This window comes from Saimiri boliviensis, chromosome 1, assembly GCF_048565385.1.
Source record: "Saimiri boliviensis isolate mSaiBol1 chromosome 1, mSaiBol1.pri, whole genome shotgun sequence".
Lineage (NCBI taxonomy): Eukaryota > Metazoa > Chordata > Mammalia > Primates > Cebidae > Saimiri > Saimiri boliviensis.
Window position 1 is genome coordinate 259,485,545 of NC_133449.1, and position 17,223 is coordinate 259,502,767.

General features: G+C 40.9%; 1 protein-coding gene across 1 annotated transcript in view; it reads left to right on the forward strand.

Moving 5' to 3' along the window:
- The first annotated feature begins 726 nt into the window (after positions 1-726).
- CCL28 (C-C motif chemokine ligand 28) overlaps positions 727-17,223 on the forward strand; it is a 30,232-nt gene continuing 13,735 nt past the window's right edge. The window contains exon 1 of the mRNA XM_003925885.4: positions 727-955. Within this exon, the coding sequence (XP_003925934.1) occupies positions 892-955 (64 nt within the window). The 5' untranslated portion in view covers positions 727-891. The remainder of the gene's footprint in view (positions 956-17,223) is intronic.

Genomic DNA, 17,223 nt, shown 5'->3' on the forward strand with positions numbered 1-17,223 from the left:
TTCTCCTAAATAAGTTACTATAAAAAGCTTCACTGGCTGGATGTGGTGGCTCACACATGTAATCCCAGCACTTTGGGAGGCCAAGGCAGGCAGATCATCTGAGGTCAGGAGTTCAAGACCAGCAACATGGAGAAACCCCGTCTCTACTAAAAATACAAAATTAGCCGGGTGTGGTGGCACATGCCTGTAATCTCAGCCTCTTGGGAGGCTGAGGCAGGAGAATTGCTTGAATCCAGGAGGTGGAAGTTGCATGAGCCGAGATTGTGCTATTGAACTCCAGCCTGGGCAACAAGAGGAAAAAAAAAATGCTTCACTGGAAACAATTTGGCTATGAACCAAGACCAGAGTGGGGTTTAATCTTCCATATCTTTCCACAAAGATAATTTTTTATGACTTGTTACCCTTGTCCCTAGAAACTTATGGTTTCCGTAAGCTACTTAAAAACTGACTGATTATACAATGGGTCTCAACAGAAGTGTCCATCAGAATCATCTATGGAGCTTTTACAAAATTCAAATGACTGGTTTCCTACCCCGGAGTTCTGGTTTACAGATCAGAGAAAAAGGAAAGTCATGTAGATTGATTTTTTTTTAATGTTTCCCAAATGATTCTGATGCACACCCAAACTCATAGTGACCTTGCCAGCTGCCAGATCTCCGCTAACATTCCCTGATTGCCAGGCAGGGTGAACTCAGGAGCTTGATAAGTTGGGGAGGAGCCTGGTCTTAAGGAAAGAAACATGAGAAATAGATACCCTGAACACCTCCCAGGGTGGGGCCACCTGGTTACTTTTCCTCTGCATTTTCTCTGTGCCCAGGTACACTTTTAGCCTCATTTCCTGATCGAACCGCCTCACTTGTGTTGCTGTCAGTGCCGGTAGGACAGGCAGGAATGCAGCAGACAGGACTCACCGTCATGACCTTGGCTGTCTGTGTGGCCCTTCATGCCTCAGAAGGTGAGTGAGGAAACTGGCCACGTAGGCCTTCACTGGAAGGGGGATATCTCCCAAGTCTGTGCTGGAAGGCTTGAGGTGGGGCAGGAATATCTATCTCTTCAAGCAGGAATTTCCAATTGATTTCTGATTCTCTGTAAGAGAATGACATAGGTTTAAATTCTAGATCTCCAAGACGTTTCAGGAGGGTACCTCATTTTAATAGGCATACCAGCACTTTTTGCCACCTGTAGGATGAGGTCCCTCCATATAGGTGCAACTTCAAACTGTGTTTCCTTTTCTGACAACAGTATCTTACAAAATCCCCAGCTAGAAGCTGGAGTAAAGCCGTTGCTATTCGTCTGTCTTCCTCCTCACCCCAGCTTGCTAAGCTGTCTGAACACAACTGTGCACATTCCTGGAGGGAAAGACAGCCTTAACCAGCTGCTTTCAAGTTAGGTAAGCTGTAAATTTCCTGAGCAAAATCCGCCCCATGGATACAGAAAACTGAAACTTCAGTCTGATCTTTAGAAAGGGGAGCAGAGCTGAGCACAGTGGTGTATGCCTGTATTCCCAGCTACTCAGGAGGCTAAGGCAGGAGGACAGCTTCAGGACAGGAATTCAGGATTACTGTGAGCTATGACTGCACTGTGAATTGCCACTGCTTTCCAGCGTGGGCAGCATAGTGAAACCCCATCTCTTAAAAACAAAAAGAGGAGAGGATAGGGTTGGGGGAAGGAAAAGAGGAAAGGAAAGAAAAGAAGGAAAAAGAAAGCAGAAAAGCAGGATGAGGGAGATTGAACCATATAAATCGTGTAAAAGAGAATTTAAATTGTGAGTTGCTAGCATGTATATGGAGATTGTAACTACATTTGAACTAGAGGGAATCTCTTCTAAAGTAGCACTTGCTTTATTTAGGAAACTCAAAGTATCAGTACTTAATACTTGACTAATGACTCTTTTCCACTGTCATCTTTTCTTTAAGCTTTATCCTGAACAGATTCTCTAAGTCTAGAGCAGAGGTGGAATATAAGTCTTCTTTGGTCTGCTTTTTAAAAATTTGAGCCAATATTTTAAAACTGAAAGCTTTCTCATGTACATACTTATACATACACACATATAAATGGGATTTTAAAGCTTCTCTTGAAAAATCAGATCTGGCAACAAGGATTCCACCACACCGTGTCAAGAACTGGCTAAAGCAGATGAGCCTCTGAAGTCTGCTGTATTAAGTGCCTGGTCCCTGCAGGCATTTGCTTAGGGACTCCAATATAGTCCATTAATGTACTGGGCTTATATAAATAAGCAGCAGAAAAAACTGGACCATCTCTTCTCAATTTCTACGAATCTATCTATCTTATCAAGATAAAGGCAAAAGTTTGCCACGTTATGTTTCTGTAACATTTCTCAGAAAAATTCACCATTGTGATTTTAGAATTCATTTTCACTATTTCTCAAAGGTCTACCTAAGGCTTTACTCCTAGTTTTGGTAATTCCACCAACTCAAATTGTTTACACAAAACTTTGAAATATGTGCCTCCCTTGCAGCTTCCTGACCTACTCCCACGTGTCCCTAGAGCAGCAGCCCTCCTACAGGAAAGGAGGGAGGGAACAGCAGGTGGAGAAGGCAGAGGGTAATGAGGAAGGCTCTGCCATACCCAGGACCCAACTTCACATGACACTGAGTCTTGGTAGAGAAGGTAGGTGGGACGGCAAAATGCAGAGGTGTGAAAAGATACGGCTGCTGGCAATAAGGAAAGGGAGCTGAGAGACCCAGCAATAGCCTGTTGGCTTAGTCTCAGTGCTTCACCTAAGGCAGTTTGGGCCACAGAAAAATCATATTGCCTGAGAAACTCCAACTTTCTACCATTTAAAAATAAGTGATGCTGGGTAAAAATACACAAGTAGGCCTAAGAACAGTTGTGGAACCGAGGGGTAACGTCACAGCTATTCTTAGCAAACTTCCACTCAAGTGTCCATGTAAGCCAGGTGCCCTGTGGGAGGCACTTAAGTGATTTTGGCTGCAGGGAGGGGATGGGAGACCAAGTAGGGAGGGAGGAGGTAGAAAACATGCAGCAGTGCGGAGGACACGTGGCCTTGGCAACGGAAACAGGGAAATGGCCTGTGCCAGTTCGGAACTTTAGGAAATATATTTTGTTTTCTTCGGGCAGAAAGCTGTTCCCTTATCTTAATGGTGTCTCAAATGGCTATCTTAATGTGATGGCTCAATAACTGGCATTCCCAAAGTGTTTTGCATAAATCAGAAAGCAGGTGACTTTATGCATAATTGAAAACCTTGGATTCTACCCAAAGGTAGGGCACACTCCACATCTGCTGACGTGGCTGCTGGCTCCCAGAACTCAATACTGAATCCATAAACACGTCTATCATCCTGTTTCAGTGGCCCTGAGCCAGCTTATTTAAACCCACAATCTAGGGCTTTGTGAGCCTGGCTGTTTTTATTGTACATTAAGATTAAGGCTCACTTGTGCCCAGCAGATTCAAGTGAGGAGGTTTTGCTTCGGTGAGTCCCAAATTGTCTTCCCACTGACAACCTTTCTCAAAGTATGATGGTTACTGAATCACACCAATAATTGCTAGAGATGTGCTGTTTGCATCCTAAAACTTTTATCTTTTGTTTTAATCATAAGACACTGGCTAGGGAGGGTCACCATGAACATACATTTGTTACTCAGTGCTGTTCTGCACAATGAGGACTCTCCATTTCACCAAGAACGGTCCTTAAGTGGGCTGACATAATCTGCCCAGTAATCTGCCTTCCTTCAGTTTCTCTGCAGGTGTAGGTGAGACTACAGGTGCATGACACCACATCTGGCTAATCAAAAAAAAATGTTTCTGTAGAGATAGGGTCTCACTATGTTGCCCAGACTGGTCTCAAATTCTTGGCTTCAAGCGATTCTCCTGCCTTGACCTCCCCTCCTGTAATCCCAGCACTTTGGGAGGCTGAGGCAGAAAGATTACTTGAGCCTGGGAATTTGAGGCTACAGTGAGCCATGATCGCACCACTGTACTCCAGCAATGAGTGAGACACTCATCTCAAAAAAAAAAGTAAAAATTTACCAAAAAAATTATCGAAAAGTCACAAAAATTAAATAATTTATATTAATATTATGAAAGTTACAAACATTTAGTATATACTTTTAAATATAAAAATATAGAGAATTAAAAAAAGAAAGTCCCTCTTCATCATTCCTTTAACCCTTCTTCCCTCTCCAGAGGGTTCTGCATATCCTTCCAGACTTTCCTTTAAGCATTTAGAAATATGAACCCACACCAACTTTTTAAAACAGAAGCAGGACCACATACATCCACATCAATTTTTAAAAATAGAAACAGGACCACAATCTACATATTGTCTTAATATATATTTTTTCACTTAATCATAGATAACAGTATAACTATTCAGCACTAAAAGTTATTTCTGAAAATCTGCATCATTCATTTTATACAAAACATTTAAACTTTCCAGAACAACTGGGAATGCTAATGTTTCTTTACTCATTTATTATTACTATCAATCAGGATCTTATTAGGAGACAGAAACCAGAAAATTTGAAAGTTTAATATGAACAAATTATTAACTATAACAAGAGATAGGCTAGAAACAAAGAGAATTTTAAGGAATGTAGGAGTAGCAGATATTCCAAGGGCTAAAACAGATCACTCAAGGAAGCATTTCTGCACCCCTACCCTGTCCAGCTGAGATCCAGCCATGGCTCACCAAATGGCAGAAAAGTCACCTAGTCTGTACTGGCAGAACATGCTGGATATCTGCCTTCTAGTTTGCAGGGGAAAATACTTCACAGGGAAGCATCTCACTGGAGGCACTGGGCTACAAACCTGCCTGCAGGGGTATTGCTAGTTGTCATGCCCTGCAGGAGCCTGGTGTTGGAGAAGCCAAAGCGCTGCAGGAGCTGGGTCTACAAGAACCTGCTGAGAGAACGCTGGAGCCAGGAAGGAAAATCCCATCTTCCTGCAATATCTCTTCAATATCTTCTACAGATAAAGTTTAACAACGTGCCAGCTAGCCAAGGAAAAATATTTAAGGGCCCATCTCAATTTCATAGAACAGGCAATTAAGAGTGAGTTTGAAACGGAGGGAAAATAAATAAAGTGGCATATTCCACAAACACTTAATGGGCACCTACCTGTATACTTACTATGAGCCAGGGACTGTATTGCATATTGTCCCACATATGTCTTTTTTGTTTCCATTTATTGTGGACTATTTGTCACTCCTGTTCTAAGCACTTAAATGTACAAATTCATGCAATCTTCACAATAACCCTGAGGTAGGTGCTAGTACCACCCCCATATTATAGATAAAAGGATTGAGACATAGAGAATTAACTCACCCAAGGTCAGCTAGTAAGTAGCAGAAGCAGAATTTAAACCTAGTAGTCTCCACATGATTAAGTACTCTGCTACAAAGTCTCTCAGGATGTTTTCATAGCACAAAATAATCCAAACCCCTTCAAGTGGTCCCCTGACCACACTCTAGTATCTATATCACATTAAAGCAAAGAAAAATCCTCATCCACTCTCCATGCCCCCAAACATTATCCCAGGGTTCCAAAAAGTATCTGGGAGGACTTTATTTGGGCATAGCAGTTTCATATAACATGGACTGGTGAATCCTTCCTGCCCACTAAGTGACAACAGTGGCCATCTGTTGGCCTCCACAGCATGATCTGGCTACATTAAGGTGTGAGGTCCATGAGAATGGAGAGATGTGTTTTAACCATATTCTGAACATTATGTGTTGCCCTTCTTAAATTGCACTCATAGTCTTGAGACACTGCTAGCAGCTAAGTGAATCTTTTATATTATTTCAACCTTTCATTTGCAAATCCTTTCTCCAATAATGGCATGTACCGTTCTTTACTGTTTCTATTTTGCTGTGCTCTCTATATAGTACCAGTGTTTTTCAAACTGCATTTCTAATCAGCTCCCAGGCGATGCCATTGTTGTGGCTCTGGGAACCACACTTTGAGTAGTGAGAACCCATGTAACATATCCAATGTCCAAGTTAGAGAGGAAGCCGTTCCCCTTTCTACAATAGCAGGATCCTTTCCTTAAAACCCAAAATCTGCCAGGCACAGTGGCTCACACTTGTAATCCCAGCACTTAGGGAGACAAAGGTGGGAGGATAGCTTGAGTCTAGGAGTTCGAGACCTGCCTGGGCAATACAGTGAGAACCTGTTCTAAAAAAAAACAAAAAACAAAAAACAAAAAAGAATCTAATTTTTGTATCACAAATTTGATGTGTAGTGCCTACAGTTCTTGAGCACTGACAGATCTTTACAGCCCTCTAGTGACCAAAACTGGATCATAGACAGAACCAAAACAGGGACTCACATTCCTGGAAAATCATCCATACACTTAATACTGGAACAATAATGACAACAATTCAAAACTAACAGAAATAACACCAGAATAAGGCCGGGTGCAGTGGCTCATGCCTATAATCCCAGCACTGCAAAAAATAAATGTTTTTTACATTAGCCAGGCATGCTGATACGCACTTGTAGTCCCAGCTACTTGGGAGGCTAAGGCAGGAGGATTGCTTGAGCCTTGGCATTCAAGGCTGCAGTGAGCCATGATTGCACCATTGTACTCCAGAATGGTCTGGGCAACAGACAGAGCAAGACCATTTTAAAAAAAAGAACACCATAATAAGACAAATAGAAATGGCTTTAATCAGATACTAAAAACATCTTTAAAATATTACATATAGAGAACAAAGGATTTATCATACTGACTGATCCCTAATTACTTCAATGCGCAGGGACGGTACCTATGAAAAACACTGCATAATTGTAGGTAATTTGGGACTTAAGACATTGACCAAAAATTGAAAATCTTATTCATAGAAAAAAAGCAAAAATATTTTTGACATTAAAAGCCTTAAAACAGGATAAAAATGAAACACTGATCAGATCAGAGCTTAGTTCAGTCCAAGAAACTTATTTAGCACCAATATCAGACAATGTGCTATGTGGTGGGGGTTACAAAGATGCCCTGTGGGAGCTTACAGTAAAAAGACAGTCATATTGACTCTTAATTTCATACATAGTAAAGACTAAGATATAGGAAAGCACAAGGTACTGTGGGACTCAGATTCAAATGGGGAAAATGACAAAATTGGAAGAAAGTAGACAACTGAGAGGCTCAGCAGTCCAGAAGCCAATACAATCTACAAGATTTTGACTGGCTGTGGGAGTGCAGAAGAAAGATGGAATTACACATGGGTTTTTGGCTTGGATAACAGTATGGTTAAATGAGATGAGAAAAGGAAAACAGAAATAGATTTAAAGTGGCAGATGATATCTTCAGTTGGCACTCTGTTGAGTTTGGGGTGCCGGTGAGATATCCAAGTGCATGTTCAACAGCAGGTCAATCTACATCAGAATGTCTGGGTAGAGGTAAAAAACATATTTTAAAGTTACTGACATAGTAAAAATTTTAAAACATGAGATGCGGAAAGAAAAAAGCAGTAGGTTAGGGACGGAACTTTAAGAATGCTAACTATTGAAGAGAGGCCAAAGAAGGATGTATTCAAGAGGGAGAGAAAGTAAGTTCTCAATATTCAGAAAATTAGGAGAGACTAATAAGTAGGAATATGGAAATGTTCAAGGAAGGAATGGATAAGTGTTAAATGCAGCATAGAGGTCCAATGAGACAATGTTAGAAAAAAGTCTGTCTCACTCTGTCTCCCAGGCTGGAGTACAGTGGCACCACGTCGGCTCACTGAAACCTCTGTCTCATGGGTTCAAGTAATTCTCCTGCCTCAGCCTCCCAAGCAGCTGGGATTATAGCTGCCCACCACCATGCCCGCTGATTTTTGTATTTTTTAGTAGAGATGGGGTTTCATCATGTTGGCCATGCCGGTCTTGAACTCCTAACCTCAGGTGATCCACTCACCTTGGCCTCCCAAAGTTCTGGGATTGCAGGTGTGAGCCACCAGGCCCAGCCATGTCTTTACTGTTTTGTAGAGACGGAATCTCACTTTGTGCCGAGGCTGAGCAGACATTTTTCTCACATTGTCTCATTGAAATTAGCTGGGCATGGTGGTGCGCACCGGTGGTTCCAGCTACATGGGAGGCTAAGGCAAGAGGATCACTTGAGCCCAGGAGGTGAAGTTTGCAGTCAGCTGTGTTCAGACCACTGCACTCCAGCACTCTAGCTTGGGTGACACAGCAAGATCCTGCCTAAAGGGAAAAAAAAAAAAAAAAGTCTGCTAATTGCTAATTTTAGGCTCCCTGAGGGCAGGTACTAAGACTATTTCTTGTATACTCATGGTCTGTGACAAAGACTGATACAGTGTAGGCAGCACCCTATAAATTCTTCTAGAATTTTACTGATGTGGCAATCACTTTCATTAGTAAAATAACATACTGAATTCAAAAAGAAACATATTGGTACTAGATATTGTAGAAATTTTCCCAAAGGAGCTTTTTCTGGACCTAACGCAGCCCAAATTTTTAGTAGAAAAATATTAATAAAGGAAATATGGAAAATATCTTTCCAACAGAAATAATAAAAAGCAAAGAAAAAGGATGATTTAAAAACCCCAAAAAAGGAAAAATAGATGTAATGAATACAAACCAAAAGATTAGTGTAGCAATGTCAGTAACAGAAAAATATGATTTAAGCAAAAAGCTATAGAGGAATCTTACTGAAAGATAAAAAAGTTCATTTCACCAAAAAGCTTCCTCGAGGGCCCAGACTCCTGTGAGGCAAGAGAGGTGATTGAGTCGTGAAAATGCAGTCAGATTTTTCTTTTATTTAAAATTGCAACAATTTATTAATCATAGACTTTTTGCATTAATTTCTATTTTTAAAAATATTGCATCCAAATATTGCTTGTTTTCATTACAGAGTTCTTTCGGTGGTCCCTTGAATTCTGCACCTGAGGCTCATGCCTCATTCTAATCCTGGCTGTGGACCAGGAGGGTGCCTGGGCTGGGCATCTGCAAACATAACCCCAAGTGATATAGCACAAAAGTGGACAGAACTGTGAGGAAAAAAATAGCATAATCCCAATAACAGCGGGAGATTTTAACATACCCACATCCAAAACTGATAGATCAATCAAAAAAACTAGTAAGGCCTTACAATACAACTAGTTTTCTTCTGAAGCTTTGTGAAGCACAGCCGGCGGCCAGCCCTGGGCTCTCTGGCTGGCTCCCTCAGGTCCAGGCGTGCCCTTGCGGGCGACGTGGGCATCTGAGCATGCGGCCACCGCGCACTGCCTGGGACTGCACCCTACCCTTGGTGTAGTCCTTGCTACACTCAGGCAGCTTCTTCATGCAGTGCTCTCCCCGCCCGCGGCGTGGCGCCGCAGGAACCGCCCGCCGGCTTAAGGAAGCCTCCCCAGCAGGGCAGTGGCGCCAAACAGGGTGCGCCAGCGCAGGGGCCGGAAGGGGCCCCGACGTTTCTGGTTTCTGTCACTTTGTACTCCCCGCTCTCTTCCTCCATCTCTGCTTCGGCTCCCTCAGGCGGGTTTCCGCTTCCGTCTCTCCTGCTCCAAGGCCGCCACAGCTATGCATGGGAGTAGCGGCAGCCGCGAAGCACCATCATGTCGTGCTTTTCTTTCCTCTGATTTTCCTTTTCTGGGTTTTTTAGTTGAACACACGTTTTTCTCGTATGTGTGTTTTAAATAAATTTAGAGATGAATTTAATTGTATCCCACCGGTTATAATAAATAGTACTTTTACTGTTTTTCAGAATCAGATTTTGTGGTTTCCTCTTTAACACGTGAGTTTAATGCTTTGTTTCTAAGCACCTTATACTTGTAAGTTTATAAATACATTTTATTATTTAGATCCAAACATTTATTTATTGTTCAGAGACAAGGTGTCTCTCTGTTGCCCAGGCTGCAATGCAATTGTCAAGAGGCTTGTGAACCAGAGCAACTCCATCTCAAAATAGAAGCTAGGTAAAATGAGGCTGAAACCTTCTGGGCTGTATTCCTTAGGTTAAGGCATTCTAAGTCACAGGATGAGATAGGTCAGCACAAAATACAGATCATAAAGACCTTGCTAACAAAACAGGTTGCAGTCAAGAAGCCAACTAAGTCCCACCGAAACCAAAATGGCCACAAGAGTAACCCCTGGTTGTCCTCACTACTACACTCCCATTGAGGCAGGAACAGGAGAAACCTCTCAAACACGGGACTGAGGAAGGAAGTGGCTTTTATTCATCTGGGAGCTGCAGGAGGCTACAGCCTTATTCACGAGCTCCCGAAGAAGCAGCTTCTTTCCCCTTTTATAGGCTTACAAGGCTAAAGGGGAAACTGAGGTGAAACTATGTCATTGTCCATTGGCTGATGTCTGACTTTACAATCTTTTGCCTTCATTAAATTGCTAGTTCATGCCCAGCGCAAGTGGGAACAGGCAGGAGAAGGGGCTTACAGAGACAAAACAAAGGCAGTAAATTATTAGTTGGCAGAGGTGTTTCCAGGAGGGAGCCTGGGCCATGCAAACATAGAGGCATGACCCTCTGCTGGGCTCCAGTGGTAGGGATAACATTCATTTGCAACTCCTTTAAGGCTTACAGATAGCAGAGACACTGGGAACCGAAAAGGGAGTCATCGTCACAGCTCTTTGGTATTTTATTTTTTCCTCTTTTTCACCCTCCTTCCCATCTGGAGGGAGGAGGTGGAGGCCTGTGAGGAGGGGATGGGGAGGGGGTTTTCCCTCTCACATCAGTGCCATGACAGTTTACAAATGCCATCACAACGTCAGGAGGTTACCCTATATGGTCTAAAAAGGAAAGGCATGTATAGTCCACCTTTTGTTTAGCATATCAACAAGAAATAACCATAAAAATGGGCAACCAGCCACCCTCAGGGCTGCTGTTTGAAGCAGTCATTCTTTTATTCCTTTGCTTTCTTAATACATTTGCTTTCACTTTGCACTGCAGACTTGTCCTAAATTCTTTCTTGTACAAGATCCAAGAACCTTCTCTTAGCGTCTGGATTGGGACACCCCTTTCCTATAATGCAATGGCAGGATAGAAGCCTCCAACTCCTGGGCTCAAGCCATCCTCCTGCCTCAGCCTCCCGAGTAGGTGGGCCACCATGCCTGGCTAATCTTTTAGATTTTGTGTAGAGACAGGGTCTCACTGTGTTGCCCAGGCTGGTCTCAAACTCCTGGCTTCAAGCAATCCTCTCGCCTTAGTCTCCCGAAGTGCTGGGATTACAAGTGTGAGCCACCACGCTTGGCCCAAAATTTTAAACTGTTACTTGGCACAGCAACCTTCTCTTCAAACACCAAGAATTTAAAAAAGGAATCATGACTGCAGATACAGTAAGATAAAGCTATGAAACTTTGTGAGAATGAAGTAGAAATTGTGGATAAAATAAACAATTTCTTAGAAAATTGATATATCAAATATATATACAAGTAAGCCAATAACAAATCTAACTTAAACGTCTTTCCTCAGATACCATGCCTAGATAGTTTTTGAGGTTTTACCAAAAATTGGAGAAACAGAAAATATTTATCTTACGCAAACTCTTTCAAAGGATGGAAGAACAAAGAAAACCACCCAATGCATTGTTGACATTAACATACCCTTATTACCCAAAACATGGAAGGATGATACCAGGGTATAAAAGTATAGATTAATTTATGAACAGAGGTGCAAAAATCTTAATAAATAGCAAATCATATACAAGATACAAAAATTAATATATTATGACTAAGTATGGTTTATCCCAGAAGGGCAAGGAAGAAAATAGAGTAATTCATCACAGCAATTTAAAATTATGTATTGAACTTTTGTTGGAAATAGATGCTTGGTGCCACAAAAAAAAAAAAAAAAAAAAAAAATAGCACTGTGACAAAGGATCTTTCAGCAATGCAATTTTTATTTCCTGGACCACAGGAAGGGTATGCTCACTAGACAGCGTGCCACAAGAGTACTATGAACAAAGGAAAACACAGAAATTTATCCTTTACGCATTTGGGGTCATCCTTACTGCTGTGTCTGATCTCTGTTGGCTGGAGCCAGACCTCACAATTTAAACTAAAATCCAATTGGCTAATAACTTAAAACTTTTGTAAACAGGTAAAAGCAGTGGAGAGCTGGGACATGCCTGTGAGCATGTCCAGCACAGATATCTTGGTTAAAGTACAAGAACATAGAATGTACTACGTGCCTATAAGCATGGCATATTTAACAGCTACATAGGATAGGGCTTAAAAAGTTATTAGCACACTTATTTTTAACAAGAAAGAAAACTTTTAAAAGGAACTTTTCTACTTCCCACAACTTTCAACAAGCTAAGCACTGTTCTAGGCATTTAGCAAAGTAACAGATTTTAAAAGAGAAAAGCCTTTATTTCCTACACAGGAATTGAGAAGAAAGAGATTAAAATTACTATTTACCTATAAAACCAGAGTATCTACTGCAAACAATTGCAAATTTAAAAATTCAGCAAGGTTGCTGGATACAAGAGCAACATTAAATAATCAATAGAATTCTTATACATAAAAATTAACTAATTAGAAAAAAAGTATTTTTTAAAAGCCCATTCACAATACAATGAAATCTGTAAGGTACCTAAAAATAGGTCTAAGATATACACCATTATCTTATCATTTGAGTCATAAAGATCTTGGAGGAGCAAGAAAACCTGTACAGGTAGAGGATAATTTCATATTTATCAAGAGGAAGACAATATTTTTCAGATCTTAGTTGTAAATTTAGTACCACAATTTCTGAGATTCTTGCAGAACTAAGCTAACTGATTCTAAAATTTATATGAAAGGTGAAGGATCAAGAACAACTGAGATAATTTTGAGGAATAAGTTGGGTGGGGAGACATTGTATCAAGTTTTGAGATTTATTAAAAAGTGTCTTAGTTGAGACATGTGGAATTGATGCAGAGATAAATAGTAGAGCATGAGACAGAAGAAAAAGCCCAGAAACAGACCTATGTGTTTGTGTAAACTTGAAGATGTAAGGAATGTCTACATATCAGTGAGACGAGGTAGTTCTGTTGTGGAAAGAGAACAATTCTGCCAGTGAAAGATTCCTCTGTACTAATACAGAGGAGAAAAAAAATATTATTGAGTAAGCATTAACATATTTACAAGCATGTTTGGCAGCACAAAACTGACAGAATTGGAACAGAATTTTCCATAACATAGCAGAAGAAAGAATAATAACTTCTCATCTCCTGAAAAAATAAAAGGGTTGCACCCTGTGACAGTTTCTACACATCTTATGAGAGACCCTGAGCTAAATCCAGAGGTATTTTTAAAAATACATCTGGAGGCCGGGCACGGTGGCTTAAGCCTGTAATCCCAGCACTTTGGGAGGCCGAGGCGGGTGGATCACGAGGTCGAGAGATCAAGACCATCCTGGTCAACATGGTGAAACCCCGTCTCTACTAAAAATACAAAAAATTAGCTGGGCATGGTGGCACGTGCCTGTAATCCCAGCTACTCAGGAAGCTGAGGCAGGAGAATTGCCTGAACCCAGGAGGCGGAGGTTGCGGTGAGCCGAGATTGCGCCATTGCACTCCAGCCTGGGTAACAAGAGCGAAACTCCGTCTCAAAAAAAAAAAAAAAAAAATACATCTGGAGATTATTTGGCCCTTGGCCTTGGATATATAGCTATTATTGCAAAAAGTAAAGAGTGGGCTTAATCCTTGTAGAGATTTAGCTTAATCCAAAAGTAGAGATTCAGATACACTCTGTCTTCAAAAACTCATCTTAAGAATGGAGGAAAGGAGGTCAGGCACTGTGGCTCAGACCTGTAATCTCAGCACTTTGGGAGGCCGAGGTGGGTTGATCATTTGAAGTCAGGAGTTCGAGACCAGCCTGGCCAACATGGTGAAACCCAGCCTCTACTGAAAATACAAAAATTAGCCAGGCATGGTGGCCAGGCCTGTAGTCCCAGCTACTCCAGAGGCTGAGGCAAGAAAATCGCTTGAACCCAGGAGGTGGAGGTTGCAGTGAGCCAAAATCGCACCACTGCACTCCAGCCTCGGTAACAGAGCAGTACTCTGTCTCAAAAAAAAAAAAAGGAAGAAAGGGATGGGTGTGGTGGCTCATGCCTGTAATTCCAACACTTTGGGAGGCCAATGTGGGTGGATCCCTTGAGTCCAGGAGTTGGAGACCAGCCTGGGCAACAAGGCAGGACTGTCGTCTTTTGAAAATACTTTTTAAATTAAATATATATACATTTTAAAAAGTGGTTTCTTTGCCCTTCGTAAATGGAGAAAAATATTTCATTTACCACTACATTTCTGAGACAATGAGTATTCTTATGCAAAAACTTTTTTTTTTTGGACTCACAATCTATAAAAAATAAATTGCAGGAGTAAAAAAGCTTTGCTTTCTAAAACAAAATGTTATTTTTATGACATCTGACTATGGGAAGATTTACTAAATAAGATATAAATAGCAAACTGTAAAGAAATACTTCAAAATTAAAAGATACACTACCAAGGGGGAGAAAATATTTTCTAATTACTGACCAGAGATTAGTATTCCAAATATTTTGTGAGTTCTTATCAACTTTTTTAAATCTGTAAAAAAAAAAAGTAGCTGGCAAAAATAGGATTTGGTAATTCAAAGAGAAAATGTGAATGATTAATAACTTACCAATAGGGGAACACAAATGAAGCCACATTAAGGTACAATTTCAGTCCCATCACACTGGCAACAGTTTAAAGTGACATTATGAAAAGTTGCTGAGGATGTGCAGAAATGGAACTCTCATCAAACTGGAGGTATAAGTGTGAATTTGTATAATCACTTTGTACAGCAATTTGCCAGTATGAAACATAAAGATGCATGTATCCTACAACCTAGCAATTCCATGTGTAAATCTGTTCTCCAAGAACAGTGATTCTCCAAGTGTGTTCCAGGACTAGCAGTGTCAGCATCACCAGGGAAGTTACCAGATATGCAAATATTGCCCTGGCACAGTGGCTCACACCTGTAACCTTAGCACTTTGGGAGAAAAGTGAGGTGGGTAGATCACTTGAAGTCAGGAGTTCGAGACCAGCCTGTTCAACATGATGAAACTCTGTCTCTACTAAAAATACGAAAATTAGCCAGGCGTGGTGGTACATGCCTTTAATTCCAGCTACATGGGAAGCTGAGGCAGGAGAATCGCTTGAACCCAGAAGGTGGAGGTTGCAATGAGCCAAGATAGCGCCACTGCATTCCAGCCTGGGAGACAGAACATGACTCCGTCTCATAAATAAATAGTAAGATATGCAAATGTTCAAGCATCCTCTCAGATTTACTGAGTCAGAAACCTGAGGTAAGAGAGGGATTTGATTCTGATGCACATTAAAGTTTGAGAACCACTGCTGTAGAGAAATTCTCACACAAGCCCCAAGGAGACAGCTAGAAAATTAAATAAAATATAACTTAAGGTCTAAAAAGTGCTGCACTGTATGTATTCAAATTCCAGCTCCACCATTTCTTTCTTGGCCTTTTGATCTCAGGAAGTTATGTAGTTTTTCTGTATATTATTACCCATTTATAAAATGGTGATTAATATACTTTCTTCTTCGTATAGTTGCTGTGTAGATTATATAAATTAATTCACACATATCAGTTATACTAGTGCCTGGCACGGAGTAAGTACTCAATAAATGTCTGTTATCATTAGGATGTTTGTTGTAGCCTTGCGTGTAACAGTAAAGTACTGGAAACAGTTACTCAAAAACAAGAACGCAAATATGGAAAAGGTTTAACATTAATAACATTTGGGTGATGAGTATATAGGTGTTCTTTATTATTCTTGGTAAGTTCCTCTGTGTTGAAATGTTTCACAAGGAATGGAGAATAATAGTAAAGACATCATGTGTTTATTCACATCTACATTTCCACAGAAGTATTAGTTTAGGTGAATTTTCATGTCTTGATTTTTAAAGTTTCCATAGAAAGAGGTTACTGAACTTGTGTTATTGGCATAAAATATAAAGCTGTCTGGTCTCAAAATACTTTTCATGTCATCCTCCTACAACTTGCATTCATAAATTATAAATTCCCACCAAATTTGCATGAATCTGCCTTTCCACATTTGTATCTTTTTTTTTTAATTGCATTTTAGGTTTGGGGGTACATGTGAAGAATATGCAAGATTGTTGCATAGGTACACACATGGCAGTGTGATTCCCCTTCACCTATATCTGGCATTTCTCCCCATGCTATCTCTTCCCAACTCCCCACCCCCTGCTGTCCCTCCCCTATTTCCCCCCAACAGACCCCAGTGTGTGATGTTCCCCTCCCTGTGTCCATGTGTTCTCTTTGTTCAACACCTGCCTGTGAGTAAGAACATCCACATTTGTATCTTTACACCCACTGTCTCCTCTATATTTACTGCCATATTCATATTCTATCCATTTTTCAAGTTTTCAGCTGAAATACCACCTCCCTGATAAAGATGGACCCCAGTCTCTATGTTATAATTTATCTCTTCTGCCTTTCAGTGTTCCAGATCTCATTCTGTTTATCACATAGCTCTTGCCACATTTTCCCAAATGTTAGAAATGTCTTCCCCCTAGTTTATTTCACACTCATTCTACAGAGGCACATCATTATTTTTAATGGAGCAAAAGTTGATACAATCTCAAAAATGTCAGAACAAACTGATTTTAATATGATTTAAATACTGATTTCAATTCAATGAATAGACACATTAGATGCTACCCATGGAACTCCTATACTCTTGACTTCACTGGCCAGTGAGCAGAAATTGTGGTATTCTGGGCCCCCATGTTCTTGCTTGGTAGTAATTAAAAAGGTGCTGCAGGATTTCTCAATCCAAATATTCTTGACAATTCTGAAATAGTGGATCTGGGAGAAGGGTACTTTCCCTCTAAGAGTCTGGGGGAAGGTGGTCTGATAGTGTAGGAGGGATGATCCCTCTCATAACTGGAAACTTTACTCTCAGTTTTGTGGTTCCTCTGCTGGGCAGCTACTCTGGATCCATTTGAAACCCACTGGTGGTTGTGCACTTCCTCCGGAGAACTGACCTTACTGCCTGTTCTCAGGCCAGCTGGGAAACACATCTGTTGATCTCACAAATCAATTTTCAGAGAAATTCCGGGTGGATCTGTTGGGTTTTGTCCTTCCTAAAGCAGAAGGAGCACCTCTAGGAGGGGTTAGGGAAGCAGTTGGGGGTGGACCAGGCAGAGCCTTGCAGTATACCTCAGATCTTTGCTCATTCATCCTCTGAACTTCGCTGCTTTATCAAGCCCACTCTGCAAGGCTTCTCTTATTTTCAGTAACAAT